Source organism: Mobula hypostoma, chromosome 22, assembly GCF_963921235.1.
Source record: "Mobula hypostoma chromosome 22, sMobHyp1.1, whole genome shotgun sequence".
NCBI classification, from domain to species: domain Eukaryota; kingdom Metazoa; phylum Chordata; class Chondrichthyes; order Myliobatiformes; family Myliobatidae; genus Mobula; species Mobula hypostoma.
This window is the reverse complement of record NC_086118.1, coordinates 50,111,714-50,139,039: the sequence shown is the minus strand read 5'-3', so window position 1 is coordinate 50,139,039 and position 27,326 is coordinate 50,111,714. Positions and strand designations below refer to the sequence as shown.

Here is a 27,326-nt window from a genome sequence, read left to right as displayed (position 1 = left end):
GTCTGCTCCACCATTCCATCATGGCTGTTTTATTTTGCCTCTCAACCTCATTCTCCTGCCTTCTCCCCATAATCCTTGACACTCTTACTAATTAGGAACTAATCTGTCTCTACTTTAAATATACCAATGACTTGGCCTCCACAGTCATCTGTGGCAATGAGTTCCATAATTCATCACCCTCTGGCCAAAGAAATTTCTCCTCATCTTTGTTCCAAAGAACTAAAAAAGCTAAATCCTTCTATTCTGAGGCTCTGTCCTCTGTTCTTAGACTCCTCCACTATATAGGAAGCATCCTCTCCATGTCCACACTGTCTAGGCCTTTCAATATTCGATATGTTCCAATGAGATCCCCCCTCTGCATTCTTCTAAACTCTAGCAATTACAGGCCAGGAGCCAACAAACTCTCCTCATACATGAAACCTTTCATTCCTGAGCTCAGTCTTGTCAACCTCCCCTGGACCCTCTCCAATGCTAGCACATCCATTCTTAGATGTGGAGCCAAAAACAGTGAAACAGCTTGACTTGCTTCAACCACTAATCCAACCTACTCAGCAATTCAGGCGACGTCTATGGAGATGAATGAACAGTTGATGGTTTGGGCTGAGAAAGGACCTTCAGGTGTTGCTAGAAGGGATAAGATTGGTACCACAACAATAGAGAGCATTTTGCGAATCACATGAACAAGAGATTATGCAGATGCTGGAAATCCAGAATATCACACTCGTCCTGATGACGAGTCTCAGGCCAAAACTTTCACCATTTCTTTCTTTCCATAGAGTTTGCCTGACCTGCTGAGTTCCTCCAGCATTTTGTTTGTGTTACAATATACCTTACACACCAGTTGTCTTTTCGGCATTGGTTGGTTTTCAGTACTCGTCTGTGTATTCAGGAGCTTGAAGACTCATACGGCCAGATTTGGGAACAGCTTCTTTCCAACTGTGATAAGACTGCTGAACGGATCCTGACCCGGATCTGGGCCGTACCCTCCAAATATCCGGACCTGTCTCTGGGTTTTTTTGCACTACCTTACTTCCCATTTATGATTTATAATTTAAATTTTTAATATTTACTATTTTTAACTATTTTTAATATTTAATATTTGTAATCCAGGGAGTGTGAAACGCAGATTCAAATATCGCTGTGATGATTGTATGTTCTAGTACTAATTGTTTGGTGACAATAAAGTATAAAGTATAAAGTATAGATTTTCATAAATTCTATTGTATTTCTTTATTTTTCTGTAAATGCCTGCAGGAAAATGAATCTCAGGAGTAGTGTATGGTGACATATATTCAGTGGCCATTTTATTAGGCACACCTATACACCTGCTTGTTAATGTAAATATCTAATCAACCTATCACGTGGCAGCAACTCAATGCATAAAAGAGTGCAGACATGGTCAAGAGGTTCAGTTGTTGTTCAGACCAAACGTCAGAATGGGGACGAAAAGTGATTTTGACTGTGGAATGATTTTTGATGCCAGACAGGGTGGTTTGATTATCTCAGAAACTGCTGATCTCCTGGGATTTTCACATGCAACGGTATCTAGAGTTTACAGAGAACGGTGTGAAAAACAAACAGAAATCATCCAGTGAGCAGCATTTCTGTGGGTGAAAACACCTTGTTAATGAGGAGAACGGCCAGATTGGCTCAGGCTGACAGGAAGGTGGCAGTAACTCAAATAACCACACATTACAACAGCGATGTGCAGAAGAGCATCTCTGAACACATAACACGTTGAATCTTGAAGTGGACGGGCTACACCAGCAGGAGACCACTCCTGTACCTGATAAAGTGGCCACTGAGTGGACACACACTTTGACAATACGTTGACTTGGACAGGCGCATTTAAACACCTGTCTGTTTCATTTCCAGGAGAGCCCAACAGGTGAATTAAGTGAGCAGAATATTCCGGATGTTGACCCAACTCATCAGCACCCACCTCACCATTCACAGGAGAAGAGCTGCAGTGTTTCCGTGGCAACAGAGAGACAGAACAGAACCAGTGATTCTTCACACAGAGGCTTCGCTGAAGAAAGTAATGTACCTTGTCCATGTGTGTCATTGCAGGGTTATTGAAGTGTTTTTTTTTAATCTATTTAGAGAAACAGCGCGGTAACAAGCCCTTCCAGCCCAATGAGCCCTCTCCGCCCAATTACATCCATGTGACTAATTAAACTGTACGTCTTTGGGAAACCAGAGCACCTGGAGGAAATCCACATGGTCACGAGGAGAACATACAAACCCCTTACAGACAGTGGCAGGAATTGAACCCCAGTTGCTGGTGCTTTATAATCTTATGCTAACTGCAACACTACCATGCTGCCTCGTAAAACACACAGACGGGGACACATCGCAGGGGTCAGTGCACCTGGACTACAACGAATCTCAGCCCTCATTCTCAAACCTCAGCCCTCTCGATCACTGACCATACCCTGCCAGCTAAGTGCCGGCCGACAAATCTGTCTGATACAGTGTTTAATTTGGGGATTTCATCTGAAGAGTTTCAGTGGTGTACATCTACACCATAGAGGGTTCAATACCCAACTAAACCCTGGACACCTTTGCACACCTGCTCCACAGGCAAAGATCAACACAAGACACTCTGCAGATGCTGGAAATTTTGAGCAATATACACAAAACGCTGGAGGAGCTCACCCAGCAGGTCAGGCAGCATCTATGGAGGAGAATAAGCACTCAAAATTTTGGGCCGAGACTCTGCTTTGTCCTGATGAATAGTCTCGGCCCAAAAGGCTGACTGTTTATTCCCCTGGCCTGCTGAGTTCCTCTGGCATTTTATGTGTGTTGCACCACAGAAAAAGATTATGTTTTATATATTATACAGTTTCTCACATATCTCTGTTTACAGTCACATGATCCAACTCCCCTGCACAAAAGTATTGTTTGACTGAAAATCTGAACCTGCCTTCTTGTTCCACCCACTTACAATAATATGCTTTTTACAGTGTTCAAAGTACCTGTGGGCACCCCTTCAACAACACGTTGGGGAATTTTACATTCCAATTTAGATTCCAAGTCATGTTTTCTCAAAATTCCCCTACTTTGACACAGAAAAGCACTTCACCATTACTCTTTTAACTAAGAGATCTATACTGCTAATCTGGGCTGTGGGGGAGCCCTGTGGGACTTCAGGCACCGTGGCATTTCCCTGCCTGAACTCACAGTCACTGCTGCCACAGCCTCCTTCGTTCCACAAGCCTTTATTAGCTTGATCTTTGGTGCTCTGCTTTTTTTCTAAATGCTTTCTGAGATCAAGTTTCCATGCAATTTGGAGGGGCGGTTATTTGGTCTCGGCCGCTGTGCTGTAAGGAGTCTCTGTACGTTCTCCCCGTGGAATGCGTGGGTTTTCCCCAGGTGCCCTGGTTTCCTCCCACAGTCCGGGTAGATTAATTGATCATTGCAAATTGTCCTGGGATTGGGTTAGGGTTAATTGGGGTCGTGGGGTCGCTGGGTCAGCGTGGCTCAAAGGGCCGGAAGGATCTGTCTCGCGACTTGTTCACTAAATGAAACAAGATACAGTGAAATGTTTGTCGTGAACCACCAGGTTCAGGAACAGTTATTACCCCTCAGCAATCAGGCTCCTGAACCAGCATGGATAACTTCACTCACCCCAACACTGAGCTGACTCCACAGCCTATTCAAGGACTCGACGATGCATGTTCGGTTAGGAGGGGGAAGGGGAAAAGGCAGGTGATGGGGAGTACCCCGGCGGCTGTGCCCCTTAACAACAGGTACTCCTGTTTGAGTACTGTTGGGGGGGACAGCTTACCCGGGGGAAGCGACAGTGGCCCTGCCTCCGGCACAGAGTCTGGCCCTGTAGCTCAGAAGGGTAGGGCAAGGAAGAGGAGGGCAGTTGTGATAGGGGACTCGATAGTAAGGGGGTCAGATAGGCGATTCTGTGGACGCAGTCCAGAGACTCAGATGGTAGTTTGCCTCCCTGGTGCCAGGGTCCGGGATATTTCTGATCGTGTCCAAGATATCCTGAAGTGGGAGGGTGAAGAGCCAGAGGTCCTGGTACATATAGGTACCAATGACATAGGTAGGAAAAGGGATGAGGTCCTGAAAGAAGAATATAGGGAGCTAGGAAGGGAGTTGAGAAAAAGGACCGCAAAGGTAGTAATCTCGGGATTACTGCCTGTGCCATGCGACAGTGAGAGTAGGAATGCGATGAGGTGGAGGATAAATGCGTGGCTGAGGGATTGGAGCAGGGGGCAGGGATTCAAGTTTTTGGATCATTGGGACCTCTTTTGGCGCAGGTGTGACCTGTACAAAAAGGACGGGTTACACTTAAATCCTAGGGGGACCAATATCCTGGCAGGGAGATTAGCGGGGGCTACTGAGGTGACTTTAAACTAGAATGGTTGGGGGGTGGGAATCAAATTAAAGCGGCTAGGTGTGAGGAGGTTAGTTCACAACAGAGGGATGGGAACCAGAGCAGAGAGACAGAGGGGTGTAAAGTGAGCGTAGAAGCAAAAAGTACAAAGGGGAAAAGTAAAAGTGGCAGGCCGACAAATCCAGGGCAAGCATTAAAAAGGGCTAAGAGAGTTGTAAAAGAGCGCCTGAAGGCTTTATGTGTCAATGCAAGGAGCATTCGTAATAAGGTGGATGAATTGAAAGTGCAGATTGTTATTAATGATTATGATATAGTTGGGATCACAGAGACATGGCTCCAGGGTGACCAGGGATGGGAGCTCAACGTTCAGGGATATTCAATATTCAGGAGGGATAGACATGAAGGAAGGGGAGGTGGGGTGGCGTTGCTGGTTAAAAAAGAGATTAACGCAATAGAAAGGAAGGACATAAGCCGGGAAGATGTGGAATCGATATGGGTAGAGCTGCGTAACACTAAGGGGCAGAAGACGCTGGTGGGAGTTGTGTACAGGCCACCTAACAGTAGTAGTGAGGTCGGAGATGGTATTAAACAGGAAATTAGAAATGTGTGCAATAAAGGAACAGCAGTTATAATGGGTGACTTCAATCTACATGTAGACTGGGTGAACCAAATTGGTAAAGGTGCTGAGGAAGAGGATTTCTTGGAATGTATGCGGGATGGTTTTTTGAACCAACATGTCGAGGAACCGACTAGAGAGCAGGCTATTCTGGACTGGGTTTTGAGCAATGAGGAAGGGTTAATTAGCGATCTTGTCGTGAGAGGCCCCTTGGGTAAGAGTGACCATAATATGGTGGAATTCTTCATTAACATGGAGAGTGACGTAGTTAATTCAGAAACAAAGGTTCTGAACTTAAAGAGGGGTAACTTTGAAGGTATGAGACGTGAATTAGCTAAGATAGACTGGCAAATGACACTTCAAGGATTGACGGTGGATATGCAATGGCAGGCATTTAAAGGTTGCATGGATGAACTACAACAATTGTTCATCCCAGTTTGGCAAAAGAATAAATCAAGGAAGGTAGTGCACCCGTGGCTGACAAGAGAAATTAGGGATAGTATCAATTCCAAAGAAGTAGCATACAAATTAGCCAGAGAAAGTGGCTCACCTGAGGACTGGGAGAAATTCAGAGTTCAGCAGAGGAGGACAAAGGGCTTAATTAGGAAGGGGAAAAAAGATTATGAGAGAAAACTGGCAGAGAACATAAAAACGGACTGTAAATGCTTTTATAGATATGTAAAAAGGAAAAGACTGATAAAGACAAATGTAGGTCCCCTGCAAACAGAAACAGGTGAATTGATTATGGGGAGCAAGGACATGGCAGACCAATTGAATAATTACTTTGGTTCTGTCTTCACTAAGGAGGACATAAATAATCTTCCAGAAATAGTAAGGGACAGAGGGGCCAGTGAGATGGAGGAACTGAGCGAAATACATGTTAGTAGGGAAGTGGTGTTAGGTAAATTGAAGGGATTGAAGGCAGATAAATCCCCAGGGCCAGATGGTCTGCATCCCAGAGTGCTTAAGGAAGTGGCCCAAGAAATAGTGGATGCATTAGTGATAATTTTTCAAAACTCGTTAGATTCTGGACTAGTTCCTGAGGATTGGAGGGTGGCTAATGTAACCCCACTTTTTAAAAAAGGAGGGAGAGAGAAACCGGAGAATTATAGGCCGGTTAGCCTAACGTCGGTGGTGGGGAAACTGCTGGAGTCAGTTATCAAGGATGTGATAACAGCACATTTGGAAAGCGGTGAAATGATCGGACAAAGTCAGCATGGATTTGTGAAAGGAAAATCATGTCTGACGAATCTCATAGAATTTTTTGAGGATGTAACTAGTAGAGTGGATAGGGGAGAACCAGTGGATGTGGTATATTTGGATTTTCAAAAGGCTTTTGACAAGGTCCCACACAGGAGATTAGTGTGCAAACTTAAAGCACACGGTATTGGGGGTAAGGTATTGGTGTGGGTGGAGAATTGGTTAGCAGACAGGAAGCAAAGAGTGGGAATAAACGGGACCTTTTCAGAATGGCAGGCGGTGACCCGTGGGGTACCGCAAGGCTCAGTGCTGGGACCCCAGTTGTTTACAATATATATTAATGACTTGGATGAGGGAATTAAATGCAGCATCTCCAAGTTTGCGGATGACACGAAGCTGGGTGGCAGTGTTAGCAGTGAGGAGGATGCTAAGAGGATGCAGGGTGACTTGGATAGGTTGGGTGAGTGGGCAAACTCATGGCAGATGCAATTTAATGTGGATAAATGTGAAGTTATCCACTTTGGTGGCAAAAATAGGAAAACAGATTATTATCTGAATGGTGGCCGATTAGGAAAAGGGGAGGTGCAACGAGACCTGGGTGTCATTATACACCAGTCATTGAAAGTGGGCATGCAGGTACAGCAGGCGGTGAAAAAGGCGAACGGTATGCTGGCATTTATAGCGAGAGGATTCGAGTACAGGAGCAGGGAGGTACTACTGCAGTTGTACAAGGCCTTGGTGAGACCACACCTGGAGTATTGTGTGCAGTTTTGGTCCCCTAATCTGAGGAAAGACATCTTTGCCATAGAGGGAGTACAAAGAAGGTTCACCAGATTGATTCCTGGGATGGCAGGTCTTTCATATGAAGAAAGACTGGATGAACTGGGCTTGTACTCGTTGGAATTTTGAAGATTGAGGGGGGATCTGATTGAAACGTATAAGATCCTAAAGGGATTGGACAGGCTAGATGCGGGAAGATTGTTCCCGATGTTGGGGAGGTCTGGAACGAGGGGTCACAGTTTGAGGATAGAGGGGAAGCCTTTTAGGACCGAGGTTAGGAAAAACTTCTTCACACAGAGAGTGGTGAATCTGTGGAATTCTCTGCCACAGCAAACTGTTGAGGCCAGTTCATTAGCTATGTTTAAAAGGAAGTTAGATATGGCCCTTGTGGCTACAGGGGTCAGGGGATATGGAGGGAAGGCTGGGTTCTGAGTTGGATGATCAGCCATGATCATAATAAATGGCGGTGCAGGCTCGAAGGGCCGAATGGCCTACTCCTGCACCTATTTTCTATGTTTCTATGTTTCTATGTTTCAATAATATTTATTCACTGAACTATTTATTAATTTTTTTTTGTATTTCCACTATTTCTGCACACGCTGCAGGCTGCCCTCTCTTAAGAGAAAATCTGTTTCCTTTTGAAAACGATCATTGTCTCTGTCTCAGCCGTTCCTGCGGGCGGTGACTTCCACAGACATGCAGCACAGGAACAGGTCCTTCGGCCCCTCGAGTCCGCACTGACCGTCAGGCACCCATCTACTCTAATCCTACAAGGATTGATCCTTAATCTCCCACCATCCTGATCAATTCGCACACCCCCCCGCCAGATTCTACCAGTCACCCACACACCAGGGACAATTCACGTTTCCCAATTAACCTACCAACCTGCCTGGCTTTTGGGACATGGGGGGAATCTGGAGCATCCGAAGGAAGTCAAAGAAAAACCCTAAACACTTAAATCATTAAAAAGTTCTGACATGTACGAGGGGTGATTGATAAGTTCGTGGCCTAAGCTAGAAGGAGATGAGTTATTAACTTAAAACTTTCTGCATAATCACTCAAAGAGTTGAACTGCACGTGCATTTAACAAGAGCTGTATATCTCGTCTCCATCTACCTTAGGCCATGAACTTATCAATCACCCCTGCTGTGGACACTTTCTGGAGGTCCAAGATCCGTATGCTCCGCGACCGCTGGACTAAGTGTGTAAATGTAGGAGGGGCCTATGTTGAAAAATAAATGTGCTAGGTTTTCTAAAATTGACCCCTTCTACCTCAGGCCACGAACTTATCAATCACCCCTCGTATTTTGAAAGTGATGTTAGTGCAGAGCTGATTTCCTTTCCCCTGTCTCCTACTCCCTTCATCTCTAAACATCCAGGTTCAACCCCCAGAGACAAACAGGGGAAGAAATGGTCAGGTTTGGAACCAGGTCTCTGGTACTCAAAGGAGGCAACTTTACCAGCGGCAGCACTGCCTAAATCTTTGCCCCCTGCCCATGGCAGTGAGATGTGTGAGTCGTCACCTCTCAACCATTAAAATGCCAGTCACATCATGAAGGATCCCACCCATCCAGACTCAAAAACAGACTTTCCCCCAGCATGAGGCTGATCAACACCTCCACCCACTAACCCACCCCTCCACAGCCTCAACCACCACTACTTTATCACTTCCTGTCAGAGTCACCTTCTGTACAGACACTCCTGTGCCCAGCATCACTTTATGGAGAAACAATCAACTTATGTCTATAAGCTATCTTATGTATTTATATTTATTCTGTTTTTATCATTATTGTGTTCTTACTGTGGTTTTGTTGTTTTGCATCAGATCCAGAGTAACAATTATTTCATTCTCCTCCACACTTGTAGAGGAAATGACGTTAAACAATCTTGAACTTTAATTTCTTTCTGTTATGTCACAGCTTTATAAAAGTCTGGTTAGGCCACATCAAAGAGTATTGTGTTCAATTCTAGTCACCTCATTATAGGAAGGATGTGAAGGCATTGGAGGTTTACCAGGATGCTGCCTGGTTTGGAGGGTGTGGAGGGCGCTTGGTTGTTCTTAACCTTTTTAATAGCCAGCTGGTGGTGTAGTGGCATCAGCACCAGACTTTGAGGCAAATGGTCGTGAGTTCAAATCCGGCTGGCTCCTTGTATGTTTTCCATCTATACTAAATTGAGTATTTAGAAGCAACTCAGCCTCATAAAAATGCTATGGAAATGGCCAAAATGATGTGCCACAAGAAGAAAAAACAGCAGCACCAACCTGCCATGAATCCCTTTGGCAGTCCGGTGAAGCATTGTAATGACGTGATATGAAAATACCTGTGATTTCTATCGGTGACAAAGTCACGAGAATGACTTATTCTACTGTGGTTTGCTGCCTATATTCATAACTGAAGGAAATGCTAAATATCATGTAGAGTTAGTGAAAATAAAAATGTAATTTTTTCCCACGCAAGTTCATGGACCCCAGGGTAAGAACCCCTGTGCTATAAAGAGAGGTTAGGTGAGATGGGACTGCTTTCTCTCGAGAAGAAGCAGCTCAGGGGAGATTTGATAGAAGTTTATATATCTACATGAGGCTTAGACAGCCCAGGATCCCAGGATTGAAATGCCTAGATAAAGATGACATGGGGTGGGGGGATATACTAAGGAAATATAAGAAGCAAGTTTTTTTTTACACAGAGACCAGTGGGAGCCAGCAATGCGCCGTCAGAGGAGATAGAAAGTGCAGAGAAGGAAGGGATATGTTCAGAGTGTGGGGAAGAGGAATTCAATCAGCTAGAAGTCACTGGTTTAAGTAGTTCATACAACATCATGCCATTGCTAACCGTTCTATCTTCTGTGTTTCAGAATAGCCTCAGCTTCTCTGGAATTGCGTTATAGTGAAAATCCACGCATCTTCAGACACATTGAGCACTTTGTAAATTCACATTAATTTGTACCTACATTTGCACCAGCGAAGCAATGCATTCTCTCACCCACATTTCCACAGACACTCCAGACCTTACTCTGCTCACTAACAGGAGGAAATCTGCAGCCGCTGGAAATCCGAGCACCACACACAAAATGCTGGAGGAACTCAGCAGGTCAGACAGCATCAATGGAAATGAATAAGCAGTCCTGATGAAGGACCTCGGCCCGAAAAGTTGACTGTTTACTTTTCTCCATGGATGCTGCCTGACCTGCTGAGTTCCTCCAGCATTTTGTCTGTTCCCTATTCTGCTCATGTTTGCCCTCTTCTGGCCTTTACAGCAAATTTTCAGAGCTGGAATCCTGATTTAAGGCCATAAAACCATAAGACACAGGAGCAGAATTAGGCCATTCGGCATATCGAGTCTGCCCTCCATTCCTTCGTGACTGATTTACTATCCCTCTCAACCCCATTTTCCTGCCTTCTTTCTGGAACCTTTGACACCCTGACTAATCAAGAGCCTCTGCTTTAAATATACCCAATGACTTGGCCTCCACAGCTGTCTGTGGCAATGAATTCCACAGATTCACCAACTTCCGCTAAAGAAATCCCCTCTCATCTCTGTTCTAAAGGGACGTACTTGTATTCGGAGGCTGCGCTTTCTGGTTTACTCTCAGTCAATAGGGAGTGTTTGTCACACCCACTAGATTCTGCAGGTGCTGGAAAAATAGAGAAACACACAAAATGCTGGAGGAACTCAGCAGGCCAGGAAGCATCTGTGAAAATGAGTAACTTCTTCAGGATCTCAGCCAGAAACTTCAACTGTCTACTCTTTTCCGTAAATGCTGCCTGACCTGCCGAGTTCCTCCAGTATTTTGTGTAAGTTAAGCAGTATCTACGGAGAAGAATAAAGAGTCGACGTTTCAGGCCGAGACCCTTCATCAGGACTGGAGAGGAAGGGGGCAGAAGGCAGCATGTGAAGTTTATTGTCATCTGCACAGGTACCTGCACACACAGATGCGATGATAAACTCACTCACTGAAGCAAATACTCAACATTCGCAAGAAAAAACACATAAATTATATATACAAATTTTACAAAAAAAGAACATAATTAGAACCATAAAAGAGGTCCATTGTAGTGCAAAGTGTTCATAGTGTTGGTGTACTGAGGCAGTGGTTGGGGTTGTGCTAGATGGCTCAAGAAACCAAATCGTTGAAGGGAAGTAGCTGTTCTTGAACCCGCTTTAGGTTTCTGCACTTCCTGCCCACGAGAAGATGGCACGGCCCCGGGTGGTGGGGATCTATGGATGTTGCCGTCTTCGTGTAGGTACTACCTGTCCTCCTGTGAATCAGCTCCTACTCCAGGGACCTGGCAGAGCACTGCCTTTCTTCAGGTGGTACATAGGCACACTTTCCCATGTTTGCCCGGCCAGGAACGCTCTCCTTCCGGACCCCTCATCGGGAAATCATGTGATACTGCACTACCGGACGCTGAAAGGCCTGGGTAGAGTGAGTGTAGAGAGGCTGTCTCCTCTAGCGGTCTGGGATCTGCGGGCACAGCATTGGGATAAAGGGATGTCCCTTTAGAACTGAGATGAGGAGGAATTTCTTCAGATCATTGCCACATTGGGCTCTGGAGACGTACGATGCTGCCTGACTTGCAGAGTTCCTCTGGCAGTTTGTGCATGTTGCTCAAGATTTCCAGTCTCTGCAGAATCTCCTGTGTTTATGGATAGGTTCTTGATTAGTAAGGGAATTGAGGATTATAGGGAGAAGGCGGGAGATTGGAGCTGAGAAATGAAAAGAAAGTCAACCATGGGTGGGTAGACTTGATGGACCGAATGGCCTAATTTTACTCCTATTTCTTATGGTCTTAAGCAGGTGGCAATTTTCTTTCTTTATTCATCTTTTTATTGATTTAAAAGGAACATAAATTCAAACAAAAGGAGAATTATCTCAAATATATATATCGATAACAATACAAACCGAGATTGAGATAGACATTGTCAAAATCACACATAGTGTTAATTTTTGGGATTATCCCATGTGAAGCAGGAAACATTCCTGTTTCTGCTTAATGTATGATAGCCTTTTCAACTTTATTGGCTAGGAGAGCCATTTTATTGAAGTGGCAGGATCCTAATCCATCTACGGTCTTTTATTGGCTCTCCTCCATTATGTCCTGTTTAAGTTCAGAGAAAATAAGAAGTCGGACATTTGATACATCCTTTAAATTTGAGCAAATCTGGTGACCTTTTATTCAATATTTTCAATTAATTTTATTTATTACTCTTACAATTTTTTTTTGAAGTTTTAGATTTGATCGGAAAGTTTTTCTTTTTTTTTGGTCGTATCCTCAGAATGGACTGCCCAGTCCCTTTTTTTTTTGTTTCTTTTTTTTTCTATAGTGTAGTGGGGGGTTGTTTTTCTTCATTTAAAATTCAAAGTTTTTTCTTTCCTCTTCATGAACTGGTAAGAGGAGAACTGCTGTTTTCTTTTTTTATTATATATTATACACTAGCTTAACACTATGTACGCGGGTGGCAATTTTCCGTTGAGACCAAGAAAGCAAAATCACAGAGCATGATTATTTCCCCAAAGGCACGAGCTGAAAACCTTTAAAAGTCTTGCATGTCACGTGCACATTGGAATATCGAAACATATGGAGAAATGGGTAATTTGCATCAACAACCAACACAGTCTGGGGTTGTGCTGGGGCAGCCCGCAAGTGTCACCATGCTCCCAGCACCACCATTGCACATCCCCTGCCCCACTTCCTAACCCTAACTCGTACATAGGTCATCAGATTTCTGAATGGAAAACGAAGCCATGAACACTACCTGAGTATCTTTTCCCTCTCTTTTTGCACAACTTATTTAATTTATTTTTTAATATATACTAGACAAGTTGAGTGTGCAACACTGGATCTGCTATTAGGGACTGAGATGGGGTAGGTGACAGAACTTTGCCTCCACAGTGCTATTAGTTTCAAAGTAAATATCCAAAGAAATAGGTCTAGTCTGTGGCTTGAGATTCTAAATTGGAGGAAGGCCAATTTTGATGGTGTCGGAGATGATCTGGCAGGTGTGGATTGGGACAGACTGCTTTCTGGCAAAGGTGCACTTGGTAAGTGGGAGGTCTTCATCAAAAATGAAATTTTGAGAGTACAAAGCTTGTGTGTGTCTGTCAGAATAAAAGGTAAAGATAACTAGTGTGTGGAACTTTGGCTTTCAAGAGATATTGAGGCCCTGGTTAAGAGAAAAAAGGATGTGCTTGTGCAAGGAGGAACAAATGAGGTGTTTATGCAGTACAAGGAATGCAAGAGAACCATGAAGAAAGAAATCAGGAGGGCTAAAAGAAAGCATGAAGTTGCTCTAGCAGACAAGGTGAATGAGGATCCTCAAGGATTCTACAGATATTTTAAGAGTAAGGGACAAAATTGGTCCTCTGGAAGGTCAGAATGGTAATCCATGTGTGGAGACAAAACTGATGGGGGGAAATTTTAATTGAATTCTTTGCATCTGTATTTACTTGGGAGATGGACACAGAATTTATAGAAGTGAGGCAAAACTGCATCAACTTCATGGATCCTGTACAGATCACAGAGGAGGAGGTGTTTGCTATCTTGAGGCAAATCAGGGTGGATAAATTCCCGGAGCCTGATAGGGTTTTCCCTCGGACCCTACAGGTGGTAAGTGCAAAAATTGCCGGGCCCCTAGCAGAGATATTTAAAACATCCTTAGCGACAGATGAGGTACCAGAGGATTGGAGGATAGCCAATGTTTTTCTGCTGTTTCAAAAATGCTCTAAACGTAAACCAGGAAATTACAGGCCGATGAGTCTGACATCAGTTGTGGGAAAGTTATTGGAAGGTATTCTAAGGAACCGGATATACAAGTATTTGGATAGAAATGGACTGATTAAGGATAGTCAGCATGGCTTTGTGCATGGTAGATTACGTCAAATTAATCATATAGATTTTTGAAAGAAGTTAACAGGACAGTGGTTAAAGGCAAGGCAGTGGATATTGTCTACATGGACTTTAGCAAGGCATTTGACAAGGTCACGGGAGGCTGGTCAAGAAGGTTCAGTTGCTCAGCATTCAGGATAAGATAGTAAATTGAATTAGACATCGGCTTTGTGGGAGAAGCTGGAGAGTGGTAGTACAGGATTGCCTCTCAGACTGCAGGTTTGTGACTAGTGGTGTGCTGCAGGGAATGGTGCTGGATCCTTTGTTGTTTGTCATCATTATCAATGACCTGGATGACAATGTGGTTAACTGGATCAGCAAATTTGCAGATGAGACTACGATTGAGGGTGTAGTGGAAAATGAAAAGGCTATCATGGCTTGCAGAGGGATCTGCATCAGCTGAAAAAAATGGGCTGAAAAATGTCAGATGGAATTTAATGCAGACAAGCCCGAGGTTTTGCACTTTGGCAGGACCAACCAAGGTAGGTCTTACACAGTGAACGGTCGGGAACTGAGGAGTGTGGTAGGACAAAGGGGATCTGGGAATACAGGTACATAATTTGTTGAAAGTGGTGTCACTGGTAGATAGGGTCATAAAGACAGCTTTTGGCACATTGGCCTTCATAGATCTATGTATTCAGTACAGAAGATGGGATGTTACGTTGAAGTTGTATAAGATGATGGTGAGGCCTAATTTGGAATATTGTGTTCAGTTTTGGTCACCTACCTACAGGAACGATGTAAACAAGTTTGAAAGAGTGCAGAAAAAAATTTACAATGATGTTGCCGGGTCTGGAGTACCTGAGCTATAAGGAAAGATTGAATAGGTTAGGTATCTTTAGAACATAGGACATTGAGTGGAGATTAGATAGTATATAAAGTTATGAGGGGTATAGATGGGGTAAATGCAAGCAGGCTTTTTTCACTGTGGTTGGGTGGGACTACAACCAGAAGTCCTGGGTTAAGGGGGAAAGTTGAGAAGTTTAAGGGGGAACTTCTTCACTCAGGGGTCCTGAGAGGGTGGAATGAGCTGCCAGCACAAGTGGTCCATGCAAGCTCGATTTCAACGTTGAGTGGAAGTTCAAATAGGTACGTGGATAGTAGGAATATGGTCTTGGTACAGGTCAATGGGAGTAGAGAGTTTAAGTGGTTTTGGCTTGGACCTAGATGGGCCGAAGGGCCTGTTTCTGTGCTGTACTTCTCTATGGCCATGACTTACTGTAACTTATAGATTTTATTACAATATATATTAATGACTTGGATGAGGGAATTAAATGCAGCATCTCCAAGTTTGCGGATGACACAAAGCTGGGTGGCAGTGTTAGCAGTAAGGAGGATGCTAAGAGGATACAGGATGACTTGGATAGGTTGGGTGAGTGGGCAAATTCATGGCAGATGCAATTTAATGTGGATAAATGTGAAGTTATCCACTTTGGTGGCAAAAATAGGAAAACAGATTATTATCTGAATGGTGGCCGATTAGGAAAAGGGGAGGTGCAACGAGACCTGGGTGTCATTATACACCAGTCATTGAAAGTGGGCATGCAGGTACAGCAGGCGGTGAAAAAGGCGAATAGTATGCTGGCATTTATAGCGAGAGGATTCGAGTACAGGAGCAGGGAGGTACTACTGCAGTTGTACAAGGCCTTGGTGAGACCACACCTGGAGTATTGTGTGCAGTTTTGGTCCCCTAATCTGAGGAAAGACATCTTTGCCATAGAGGGAGTACAAAGAAGGTTCACCAGATTGATTCCTGGGATGGCAGGACTTTCATATGAAGAAAGACTGGATGAACTGGGCTTGTACTCATTGGAATTTAGAAGATTGAGGGGGGATCTGATTGAAACGTATAAGATCCTAAAGGGATTGGACAGGCTAGATGCAGGAAGATTGTTCCCGATGTTGGGGAAGTCCAGAACGAGGGGTCACAGTTTGAGGATAGAGGGGAAGCCTTTTAGGACCGAGATTAGGAAAAACTTCTTCACACAGAGAGTGGTGAATCTGTGGAATTCTCTGCCACAGGAAACTGTTGAGGCCAGTTCATTGGCTATGTTTAAGAGGGAGTTAGATATGGCCCTTGTGGCTACGGGGGTCAGAGGGTATGGAGGGAAGGCTGGGGCGGGGTTCTGAGTTGGATGATCAGCCATGATCATAATAAATGGCGGTGCAGGCTCGAAGGGCCAAATGGCCTACTCCTGCACCTATTTTCTATGTTTCTATGTTTCTATGTATTGCAATGTGATGATGGTGGCTGGTTCTTTGCTTGTGAAGATCGGGAGGGAATATCTCCATCGCTGTAGGACTTTCCTTCCCACTCGTGCTGCATAGGTTTATAGTGAGGATCGGTGCGTGCGGACCGATTCCACTCTTTAGACCGGGGAACATTCTTCAACGGTACAGTGAGCTGCAACAGCTGTGGCGACCGCAAGGCTGTAGGTAGAGTATTGGAGTTCTCCTTCTCCGAGACAGACTGCCTGGCAAGGCTATCGAGTCCCACCTGCCTGGGTTTGGAATCGGAGTTGTCCTTCTCCTAACCTGGCTGCCAGCTGAGACTGATGAGCCCAGCCTGCCCGCCCAGTTATACTGCTGGGCACTCGGTCTTGCCATGACATTGTAAATTCAGTCAGAACGGGGTGCCACACGAAGGCGTTGCTATGGGCGCAGTAGTGTAGGAGTGACCTCCTGCACGGCAAGCCGAACAGTGGTCCTGTGGCGATCACTACACCTGCAAAGGAGAGGCTGCGGGAGACGCTTCTCCTTCCTTAAGTGAGCAGGACGTCCAGCCCAGGACACACCCGTCCCCAAAGCAACAAATTTCACGATGTATGTCGATGATATTAAATCGGATTCTGGTTTGGAATGTGGGAGGGAACCGGAACAGCCCGAGGAAACCCAGGCAGTCAAAGGGAAAATGTACAAATTCCTTACAGACGGAGGCAGAAATTGATTGCTGGTGCTGGAAAGCATTGCATGTATCATTTATTTTATTTATCGAGACTCAGCACGGAACAGGTCCTGCTGGTCCTTTGAGCTGCACCACCCAGCAACCCCCGATTTAACCCGAGCCTAATCACAGGACAATTTACACTGACCAATTAACCTTCCAACCGGTTTGGACTGTGGGAGGAAACCAGAGCACTGGGAGGAAAGCCTCACCATCATGGGGAAAATGTTCAAACTCCTTGCAGACAGTGGCGGAAATCTTAGCTGTTAGCCGGTTGTACGTGTCGGACGGCTTGACGGTCAGGGCTACTACACGGTGGTAAAGCCTTTGAAGACAGTTAACTGATTCACCCGTCCTCTTTGCCTTTCGTTTTGCGGCAGGTGGAGGCTTTGAGTGGGATGATGACTTTCCGCTGGTGTCAGTGAAGTCGTCCCTGGCAGCTGAAGAAACGTTGTCACCCTCTGCAGCTGCCTGCAGCCCTGTTCCCACGGGGCCTGAGCGAGCCCAGGAGCAGCAGACACGCTTCTCGCGTTTCACCGTCTCTCCCGCCACCCTCTCAAGGTTCTCAATTACACACGTATCGGATTCAGACATCGGATCAGCTGGAGGTGAGGAGGGAACCCTTTCTATCCACTTTGCGCCTCAGTGGGAGATTCTCAGAATAATTGAAATTCCTTCTGAATCAAAACAATGGGTAAATGTTTAATTCTGCGTTACAATGACTTGGCAACAGTAATCTCATTCCAGTAGGTAATTTAGTCACTGTGAAACGCTACAAAATACCTTCAGGATACAAATGGCCCAAAATAAATGCATGCTTTATATTTTTGCCTAGTAAAACTCTTACCAAGAAGAGTGCCTTCCCACCAGCTTCCTCTCCCTATGCAGATGCTGGAAATCCAGAGTAACACACACAAAATGCTGGAGGAACTCAGCAGGTTAGGCAGCAGCTATGGAAATGAATAATGATGTTTCAGGCACAGACCCTTATCAGCATGGATGGAAGGTCTTGGCCTGAAACGGCGGCTCGTAATTTCTAAGAGTAGTTTAGAAATTTCTAAGTGTGTGTGTGTTTTCAACCAGTTATTGAAAGGCCTGGAGTGGATGTGTTGAGAACGTTTCCTATAGTGGGGGAGTCTAGCTCCAGAGGACACAGCTTTAGAATAGAAGAATGATCATTTAGAACAGAGATTAGATTAGATTAGATTATGAGGACACACGGTCCTCTTTTATTGTCATTTAGTAATGCATGCATTAAGACATGATACAATGTTCCTCCAGAATGATATCACAGAAACACAAGACAAACCGACTGAAAAACTGACAAAAACCACATAATTATAACATATAGTTACAACAGTGCAAAGCAATACCGTAATTTGATGAAGAACAGACCATGGGCACGGTAAAAAGTCTCAAAGTCTCTCAAAAGTCCCATCATCTCACGCAGACGGTTGAAGGGAGAAACTTCCTGCCATGAGCTTCCAGCGCCGCAAACTTGCCGATGCAGCATCCTGGAAGCACCCGACCACAGCCGGCTCTGGGTCCATCCGAAAACTTCGAGCCTCCGACCAGCCCTCCGACACCGAGCACCGAGCACCATCTCTGCCGAGCGTTTCGACCCCGACCCCGGCAACAGGCGATAGGCAAAGCCGAGGATTTGGGGCCTCCTCCTCCGGAGATTCTCGATCGCACAGTAGCAACGGCAGCGAAGCCATTTCAGAAGTTTCTCCAGGTGTTCCTCCGTGCTTCTCACGTCTGTCTCCATCAAATCAGGATTGTGCACGGCATCCTAGTTAACACGTACGATATCATTTTGGAGCGGCCGTGTGCACTGCGTTGCACTGCCATCTTCTCCTCCCCCTCCTACCTGAGGAGGTATTTCTTTAGCCAGGGAATTCATTGCCTTGAACAGCTGTGGAGGCCAAGTCATTGGGTATATTTAAAGCAGAATTTGATAGGCTCTTGATTGGTTAGGGGGTCAAAGGTTACGTGAAAAAGGTAAGAGAGTGGGTTGAGAGGGATAATAAATTAGCCCTGGTGTATGGTGGAACAGACTCAATGAGCTGAATGATCTAAATCTGCTCAATGTTTTATGGTATTCCAGTCATGTGGGTCAGATAACCAACTGCCAGCCTCCCCCCACGCTAAAAGATCATTGCCTTGGAATGACTGTGTAGAGCCTTCCAATTAGTTGCTGCAAAGAAGTGTGACTTCTGCTCACTGACTCAAACCCTGCCCCTTGGACTGTTACTGTGAAATTTTGTGAATCTCATTTTTTTTTAAATTTACCACAATTACATTTCTTTTAACTGCATTTGATCCTGGCATTTTACACAAGCACATTCTCCACCGCTGACCTGTCTTCAACTCCCTAGGTTTTTAAATCCATAAACTTTTTCCTTCAACCTCTCCGTCTTTAAAACTATCCTTAATATGGCTCCAGCCTAATGTGATCTTATCAGTGTTAAGTCTTCACCTGATAGCGCTCCATGAAAGGCCTCCGGGGCTTTTGACAACCTTGAGGTCGCTCTGTAAATGCTAAATTCTATTATTCAAGTTAATCGAAGAGCCTCCCCTGAGATCTTGAAAGGTGAACACCCCGCACACATACACACACCTCATGTTATTTGACTGATTTTTCTACCAGGATGCATTCCCACACAATGTGCTCCAGATCTCCAAGCTCATGAGCCAATAAAAGCGGGAGGGAACCATTCGGCCCATCGGAACAACCAGTAAAATTATGGTTGACCTTACATAAGAAGTGGGAGCAGGAGTAGGTCATCCGGCTCCACCATTCAATAAGATCATGGCTGATCCAGCCATGGACTCATCTCCACCTACCTGCCTTTTCCCCATAACCCTCAAAATACTCTGCAGATGCTGGGGTCAAAGCAACACTCACAACACGCTGGAGGAACTCAGCAGGTCAGGCAGCATCCGTGGAAAAGATCAGCCAAAGTTTCCAGCCAGAACCCTTCGTCAGGACTGAAGAGGGAGGGGGCAGACCCGAAACGTTAACTGATCTTTTCCACGGATGCTGCCCGACCTCCTGAGTTCCCCACAACCCTTAATTCCCCTTAACCTGGACAACGCTTTTCTGAATTACTCTACGTGCCTTGATTCCCTTAATACTGAGAATTATTCAATGCTCCATTGGGTTTTGTTGTTTTTGGCCTGTAAAGAGATGAATCCCAAGGTTGTATATAGTATATGTACTTTCATAATAAATGTACTTTCAGCTTTGAAATGTAAAAACCTAGCCATAATGCCAATTGGCACGGATCCACAGAGTAATATAGTGCAGAATAGCCTTCCCCCCGCCCCCATCAATCCTCCCTGCTAGTCCCAGTTGCCCACGTTCCCTCCCATCCATCTATTTTCTTAAAGTTCCGGGAAGATGGTTGTGTGGTCGGGCGCAGCGGCTTCTGCGGGGCCAACCAGAGACGTTATTGTCTTTTATGAACATATTTTCGACAATCGTAAGACCCTGCTGGACATCGAGTGCTGCTGGTCTGTCCCGTCAGTGGGTTGCTCATTGGCAGAGGAGCTGGGCCTGCTGTGGAGTGTGCTGCTGCCTGCGTCAGAGGGGTCGGTTTTGTGAAAGCAGTTCGCGGCCTAACAGCGAGTGATCATCTTAGTCACTTTTCTAATGATCGCAAGACCCTGTTGGGCACCGTTAATGTGGAGTGCTGCGAGTCCGATTCACCGATTGACTGACAGACAGTGGGGGAACTGTGTGGCCTCAGTCATGGTGAGGACTGGGCCTTAAGCCGTGGTGTCGCCTGTTTGCAGCTGCCCAGGAGAGAGGCGTCAGAGTCGGTGTGCTCCACCTGAGTGCCCGAGGTAGCGTACATGGGTCCAAGCTGGAGTTGGTGCTGTCCCCTAGTGTTTGCTTGGCAGAAGACAAGCCATATTGTTTTTGACTGCATTGTTCAAGAAAGGAACAGTATCTCCTGTACCTAATAAAGTGGCCACTGTGTGTGTGTTCATGATCTTCTGCTGCTGTAGCCCGTCCACTTCAAGGTTCAATGCGTTGTGTATTTAGAGATGCTCTTCTACACACCACTGTTATGATGTGTGGTTATTTGAGTTACTGTCACCTTCCTGTCAGCTTGAACCAGTTTGGCCATTCTCCTCCGACCTCTCTCATGAACAAAGCATTTTTGCCCACAGAACTGCCACTGACTGGATTTTTTTTTTGTTTCTTGCGCCTTTCGCTGTAAAATTTAGAGATTGTTGTGCATGAAAATCCCAGGAAGTCAGCAGTTTCTGAGGTACCCAAACCACCCAGACTGGGATCCATGGTCAAAATCACTTAGAGTATGAGAGAGACTTGGAGCAGAGCAAATTACGAGAGCATTGGGCAGGAACTAAGGAGAGTTAATTGGAAACAGCTGTTCTTGGGTAAGTCTACATCTGACATGTGCAGGGTGCTTGAAGACCATCTGCACAGGTACGTTCCAGTTGAAAGGAAGGACAACAATGACAAAGTAAGACAGCCTGGTGATGAATTTGGTCAAGAAGAACCAGGCTTAGGAAGCTAGAATCAAACAGAGCCCTTGAGGAGGGTAAAGAAGTCAGAAAAGAACTCAAGAAGGGAATTAGGAAACCCAGGCAGCTGGGGGGGGGGAGCATGAAAAGTCCTTGGCAAGTAGGATTAAAGAGCACTCTGCAAATCATCAGCAAGAGAAATAGATAACTCGGGACTGGGTAGGGTCACTCAAGGATAAAGGAAGGAGAATTTGTTTGGATGTGAAGGATATAGGTGAGGTCCTCAATGAGTACATTACATCAGTATCCAGGTCATGCCCTCTTCTCGCTGCCGCCATCAGGCAGGAGGTACAGGAGTGTGAGGTCCTACACCAACAGGTTCAGGAACAACTATTACTCCTCAACTATCAGGCTCCTGAATCAGCATGGATAATATCACTCTGAGCTGATTCCACAACCTACAGACTCACTTTCAAGGGCTCGACAACTCAAATCCCCAACTCATGTTCTCAGTATTTCCATTTTATTTACACAATTTGTCATCTTTTGCACTCTTGTTGTTTGTCAATCTTCATTTATGCATTGTTTTTCAAAAAAAGTATTGTATTTCTTTATTTTCCTGCAAATGATATGTTCTCGTCTCAATTCGGCCATCAGGCTGAAAGTTCAGGAGCCTCAGGATTCACACCACCAGGATCAAGAATAGTTATTACCCCTCAACCAGACTCCTGAACCAGAGGGGATAACTCACTCAACTCCATTTGCCCCATCATTGAAATGTTCCCACAGCCTGTGGACTCACTTTCAATGATCCTTCATCTCATGTTCGTTCGTTCGTTCTTTCTTTCTTTCTTTTTTCCTTCTTTCTTTCTGTATTTGCCCAGTTTGTGTCCAAGTTGGTGTGGTCTTTCATTGATTCTATTATGGTTATTATTCTATTAAGAATTTATTGAGTATGCCCACAAGAAAATGAATCTCAGGGTAGTATATGGTAACGTATATGTACTTTAATAATGAATTTACTTTGAACTTTGAAATGCCTGCGAGAAAGGTTTCTCAAGGACCTATATGGTAATATATGCATACCTTGACAATAAATTTACTTTGACATTGCACTCTTTCAGACCTAATGGTATCTTTGTTTGGAACTTGCTATGTGTAAGTTGGCCGCTATATTCCTTACACCTAGGAAGTACTGTATTGGTATTGGTTTAGGTCCTAAAGAAGGGTCTCAGCCTGAAACGTCGACTGTTTACTTTTCACCATAGATGCTGACTGGCTTGCTGAATTCCTCCAGCATTTTGTGTGTATTACTTTAATTTCCAGCATCTGCAGATTTTCTCTGTTTGTGATCAAATCATTACACAGAGCATTGAGCTAGAACAAGGGTAAACAATAACAGAGTGCCGAATGAAGTGTAACAGTTACCAAAAGGGTGCAGTGCAGATAAACGATAAAATGCAAGATTGTATTGAGGTAGACTGTGAGGTCAAGAATCCATCTTATCATACAATAAGTCCATCTGTCTGTCTGTATTTAACTGGTGATGGGTGGATATGTGTCTCCCCCAAAGGTGTAGGGCGCTCCTTCCCTCCACTAGCCTGCAAGTCACCCTTGGGCAAGGCGTAGCACCTGCTTAGCCTCTCCCCCCGATCAGGGTCACATGAAGCCATGGGGGCAGGTGGTGGATGGTTGTATGAGCAGCTGGTGCATATCACAAGTTCTGATTATGCGACAAAACCACCGTTGCCAGGCAGACAGTCTCTGAAGAGTATTGATAATGGCTCGGGTCACCCATCTTGTAAAGACACTGCCCAGAAGAAGGCAATGGCAAACAAATTTGCCAAGAACAATCATGGTCGTGGATAGAAGGGAAGACCACAATTGCCTCCATCATAGGACATGGCACATAATGACGATGATGATGACGTATTTAACAGCCAAATACTCCTCTAAAACACTTTTTTAGTCATAGTCATACTTTATTGATCCCGGGGGAAATTGGTTTTGAGCTTTAAAGAACCTGGTATTGGTTTATGTACCAAGATACAGTGAAAAGCTTGACTTGCGTACTGTTTATAAACAAAATAAAGGCATCCGTTAGTCTTGCGAGACCATGGATCTGCGCCTGGAAAGTCTTCACTCTCCAGGGCGCAGGCCTGGGCAAGGTTGTATGGAAGACCGGCAGTTGCCCATGCTGCAAGTCTCCCCTCTCCACGACACCAATGTTGTCCAAGGGAAGGGCATTAACATAGAAACATAGAAAATAGGTGCAGGAGTAGGCCATTTGGCCCTTCGAGCCTGCACCGCCATTCAGTATGATCATGGCTGATCATCCAACTCAGAACCCTGTACCAGCCTTCCCCCCATACCCCCTGATCCCTTTAGCCACAAGGGCCATATCTAACAGTTTGGCAACAATGTCGTCGCAGAGTACTGTGTGGTTAAGTGCCTTGCTCAAGGACACAACACGATCCCTCCGCTGGGGCTCGAACTCACGACCTTCAGATCGCTAGTCGACTGCCTTAACCACTTGGCCACGTGCCCACTGTTTCTATAGATCAATTAATTTCAAAGTGCATGGAGGTAGAACGAGGTAAAATAATAACAATTCAGAGTGAAGTGTAACAGCAAACAGAGAGCGTGCAGGTAAACATTAAAGTAGCTATAAGGCGCTGTGGACAATAGTAGGTTTGCACGAATACACGTCGTTATTTTGGCGCTACTGTGGAAAGTTGCAACGCTAATCTTCCCTCTCTGGTTCCTTCCAGGCAGCGGTGAGCGGAGCGAAAGGGAATGACTTGCAGGATCACGGACGGAAGTTTGTTTTACTGATTGAAATGGACAAGATCGGACAGAAATGGACCCGCACATGAATGTCTCGTTCGGTGACTTCTCTGATTTGGATTTGTTGGACAACTCGGCCGCCAGCGCGCACGGACGCACCGTTTCCACAGCGGGTGGTGACCCGAGCTGCCCCTCGGCCCGCCACTCTCCTCCTTGTAGTTCGGATCCCCCTTCCCGTTAGGCCGGACTTCCTCGATCCCAATGCCGTCGCTGCAGGTAAACCTGACCCCCTCATGTCCCGAAGCAAATGGGTCGGATCACATCGGAGAGGGGAGGCGTCTCTGATCTGGAGGGTCCTGCACAGGTCGCCAGCACCCTGGTGTATAACGTGCAGAGCAACTGTGAAGGTTTCCAGAGTATACGAACTGTAGACAGTTTGGCCTCCGTTTATATTGAACCACGTTTTGCAAATAACACCATCTGCTTCCCCTCGTCAAACGCTCAGAGTCCTGCAGGATGTGCTTGGGTGATTCGTATTTATTAACCCCTTTCTGCTCACATCTCACATCAACCATGCCTCAGAGTATTCAGTCCACAGTATTTAGTGTTCCGCCTCTTTGCGTTTGATATTGAATAGCGTAGAGAGCCAGTTAAACTGCAGCCTCTATGCTATTTTTTTTGTAAAACCAGTCAGACTACTGATGAATATATTGTACATGTTGCCAAAGAGATGTAAAAATTGTGCAGCTCCGAGCGATGTTAGTTGCTATCTGTATGGCTTTAAGCTATTGTGTCACACTATGAATTTTTAGAAAGATGCAAGCGAGCACTTTCTGCCCTCATTACTCAACAGATGCAACATCTATTCTATAAAAGCGATTAACTAGTTGCATGACGTCAGTAAGCGGGGGTAACTTTTTAAGTGTTCCAGCTGTTAGTATTCTGTTAACTGATCAATACGGGTCATTACCGCGATTCAATGTTTTATTTCCATCTAGCTACCAGCATGTGGCTTAAATCACCAGACTAATAAACTTTTTACGATATCTTATATTTGCTTTGCATTACCTCCTGACGGCTCCGTACTCTCAGTGAGGGTGCCTCACTTCCTTCCCCATTCCACTACATAGAAGATTGAGGGGAGATTTGATAGAGGTACACAAAATTATGAGGAGTATGTAATCAGGATCAGGTTTCATAGCAACGGTATGTGTCGTGATATTTGTTAACTTTGCTGCAGCAGTACAATGCAATACATGATAAATACAGAGAAAAAATCATGAATTTCACTGAGTTCAATATGCACATATTATTTAATATGTATATTAAATAGTTAAACTAAGATAAGTGGTGCTAAAACCGAAATTTAAAAATTAGTAGTGAGGTAGTGATCATGGATTCAATGTCCATTTAGAAACTGGCCGGCAGAGGGGATGAAGCTGTTCCTGAATCGCCAGCAGATTTTTTCCACTGAGGTTGGGTGGGACTACAACCAGAGGTTAAGGGTGAAAGGTGAAAAGCTTGAGGGGAAGCTTCTTCACTCAGAGGGTGGTGAGAGTGTGGAACGAGCTGCCAGCACAAGTGGTGCATGCGAGCTCGATTTCAATGTTTAAGCGAAGTTCGGATCGGTTCATGGATGGGAGGGGTGTGGTTGCGGTGCAGGTCGCTGGGAGCAGGCAGTTTAAAATGGTTTTGGTATGGACCTGTTTCTGAGCTGTACGTTTCTATGACCCTCTCCCTCCTCCCCGCGTGGGTGTCCCTGCTACTGGGGCCTGAGATTGGGATCCAGCTGTATCTTTCAGAAAATCTCCACGTCTCCCGGAACCGTCCACATCTGTCACGGCAGCGGCACATCTGTCAGAGTCGCCGCATGTCTGTCAGGGTCACTCCACATCTGCCAGAGTAACTCAACATCTGTCAGGCACTCCACATCTGCCAGAGTAACCCAACATCTGTCAGGCACTCCACAGCTGACAGAGTAACCCAGGCTCTGGCAGAGCCACTTTACAATCGCTCTACATCTGTTGGAGTCTCTCCACATCAGTCTGAGTAACTCTGTATCTGTCGGAGTCACTCCACATCTGTCTGTTACTTCACATCTGTTCAAGTTGCCCTAAGTCTATAGGAGTCACTCCTCATCTGTTAAAGTTCCTCCACATCTGTCAGTTGCATATGGTGAGCTTAGTACAGCATGTAAATTTGTTGACCGTCCAGTGTCAGGGATGGTAGTGACTGGGTCAGCTGTGGATCAGTGGATGGCATTCTGACCCCTGACTTAGAATGGATCACGGTTTGCCTGGGCTACAATGAAAGCTTACTAAACTTGGAAAAGAGATCATAAGATACAGCATTACAAGGATGTAAGAATGGATTTGGAATGGATAGGAACTGGCACAGGCTTGCTGGACCGGATGTTTCCCCTTCTGTGTTGTTATCAGTAAGTATTGTGAGCATTTTGCACCCCTTCTCTACGGAAGAATCTCCTCTAAGAAAGGAGAAGGTCCAGAGGAGGTTCTGGGGAATGATTCCAGAAATGAAAGGGTTAATCTATGAGGAGCATTTGATGGCTCTGAGTCATAGTCATAGTCATACTTTATTGATCCCAAGGGAAATTGATTTTCGTTACCGTTGCCCCAACCAAGAATAGAGTATAAATATATCAATATAAAACCATAAATAATTAAATAGTAATATGTAAATTATGTCAGGAAATAAGTCCAGGACCAGCCTATTGGCTCAGGGTGTCTGACCCTCCAAGGGAGGAGTTGTAAAGTTTGATGGCCACAGGCAGGAATGACTTCCTATGACGCTCTGTGTTGCATCTCGGTGGAATGAGTCTCTGGCTGAATGTACTCCTGTGCCCAACCAGTCCGTTATGTAGTGGGTGGGAGACATTGTCCAAGATGGCATGCAACTTGGACAGCATCCTCTTTTCAGACACCACCGTCAGAGAGTCCAGTTCCATCCCACAACATCACTGGCCTTACGAATGAGTTTGTTGATTCTGTCCGTGTCTGCTGCCCCAGCACACAACAGCAAACATGATCGCACTGACCACCACAGACTCGTAGAACATCCTCAGCATCGTCCGGCAGATGTTAAAGGACCTCATTCTCCTCAGGAAATAGAGCCTGTACTTGCTTGAAGAAATCTATTGAATATTGAAAGAGTGGATGTTTCCTACAGTGGGGGAGTCTAGGACCAGAGGGCACAGCCGCAGGATACAAGGATTTCCCTTTAGAACAGAGAAGAGGAGGGGATT

General features: G+C 45.2%; 1 protein-coding gene across 4 annotated transcripts in view; it reads left to right on the top strand.

Annotated features, from left to right (window-relative positions):
* Positions 1–25,311, top strand: part of aatkb (apoptosis-associated tyrosine kinase b) — a 384,531-nt gene extending 359,220 nt beyond the window's left edge. For 2 of the 4 annotated variants that reach the window (XM_063030541.1, XM_063030540.1), the window contains exons 14-16: positions 1,876–2,038; positions 17,161–17,388; positions 24,049–25,309. In XM_063030541.1, coding sequence (XP_062886611.1) covers positions 1,876–2,038; positions 17,161–17,388; positions 24,049–24,077 — 420 coding nt within the window. In that variant the 3' untranslated portion in view covers positions 24,078–25,309. Of the gene's footprint in view, positions 1–1,875; positions 2,039–17,160; positions 17,389–24,048 lie in introns of all 4 variants that reach the window. The other 2 variants (XM_063030542.1, XM_063030543.1) reach the window with 2 other exon arrangements.
* The last annotated feature ends 2,015 nt before the right edge of the window (positions 25,312–27,326 follow it).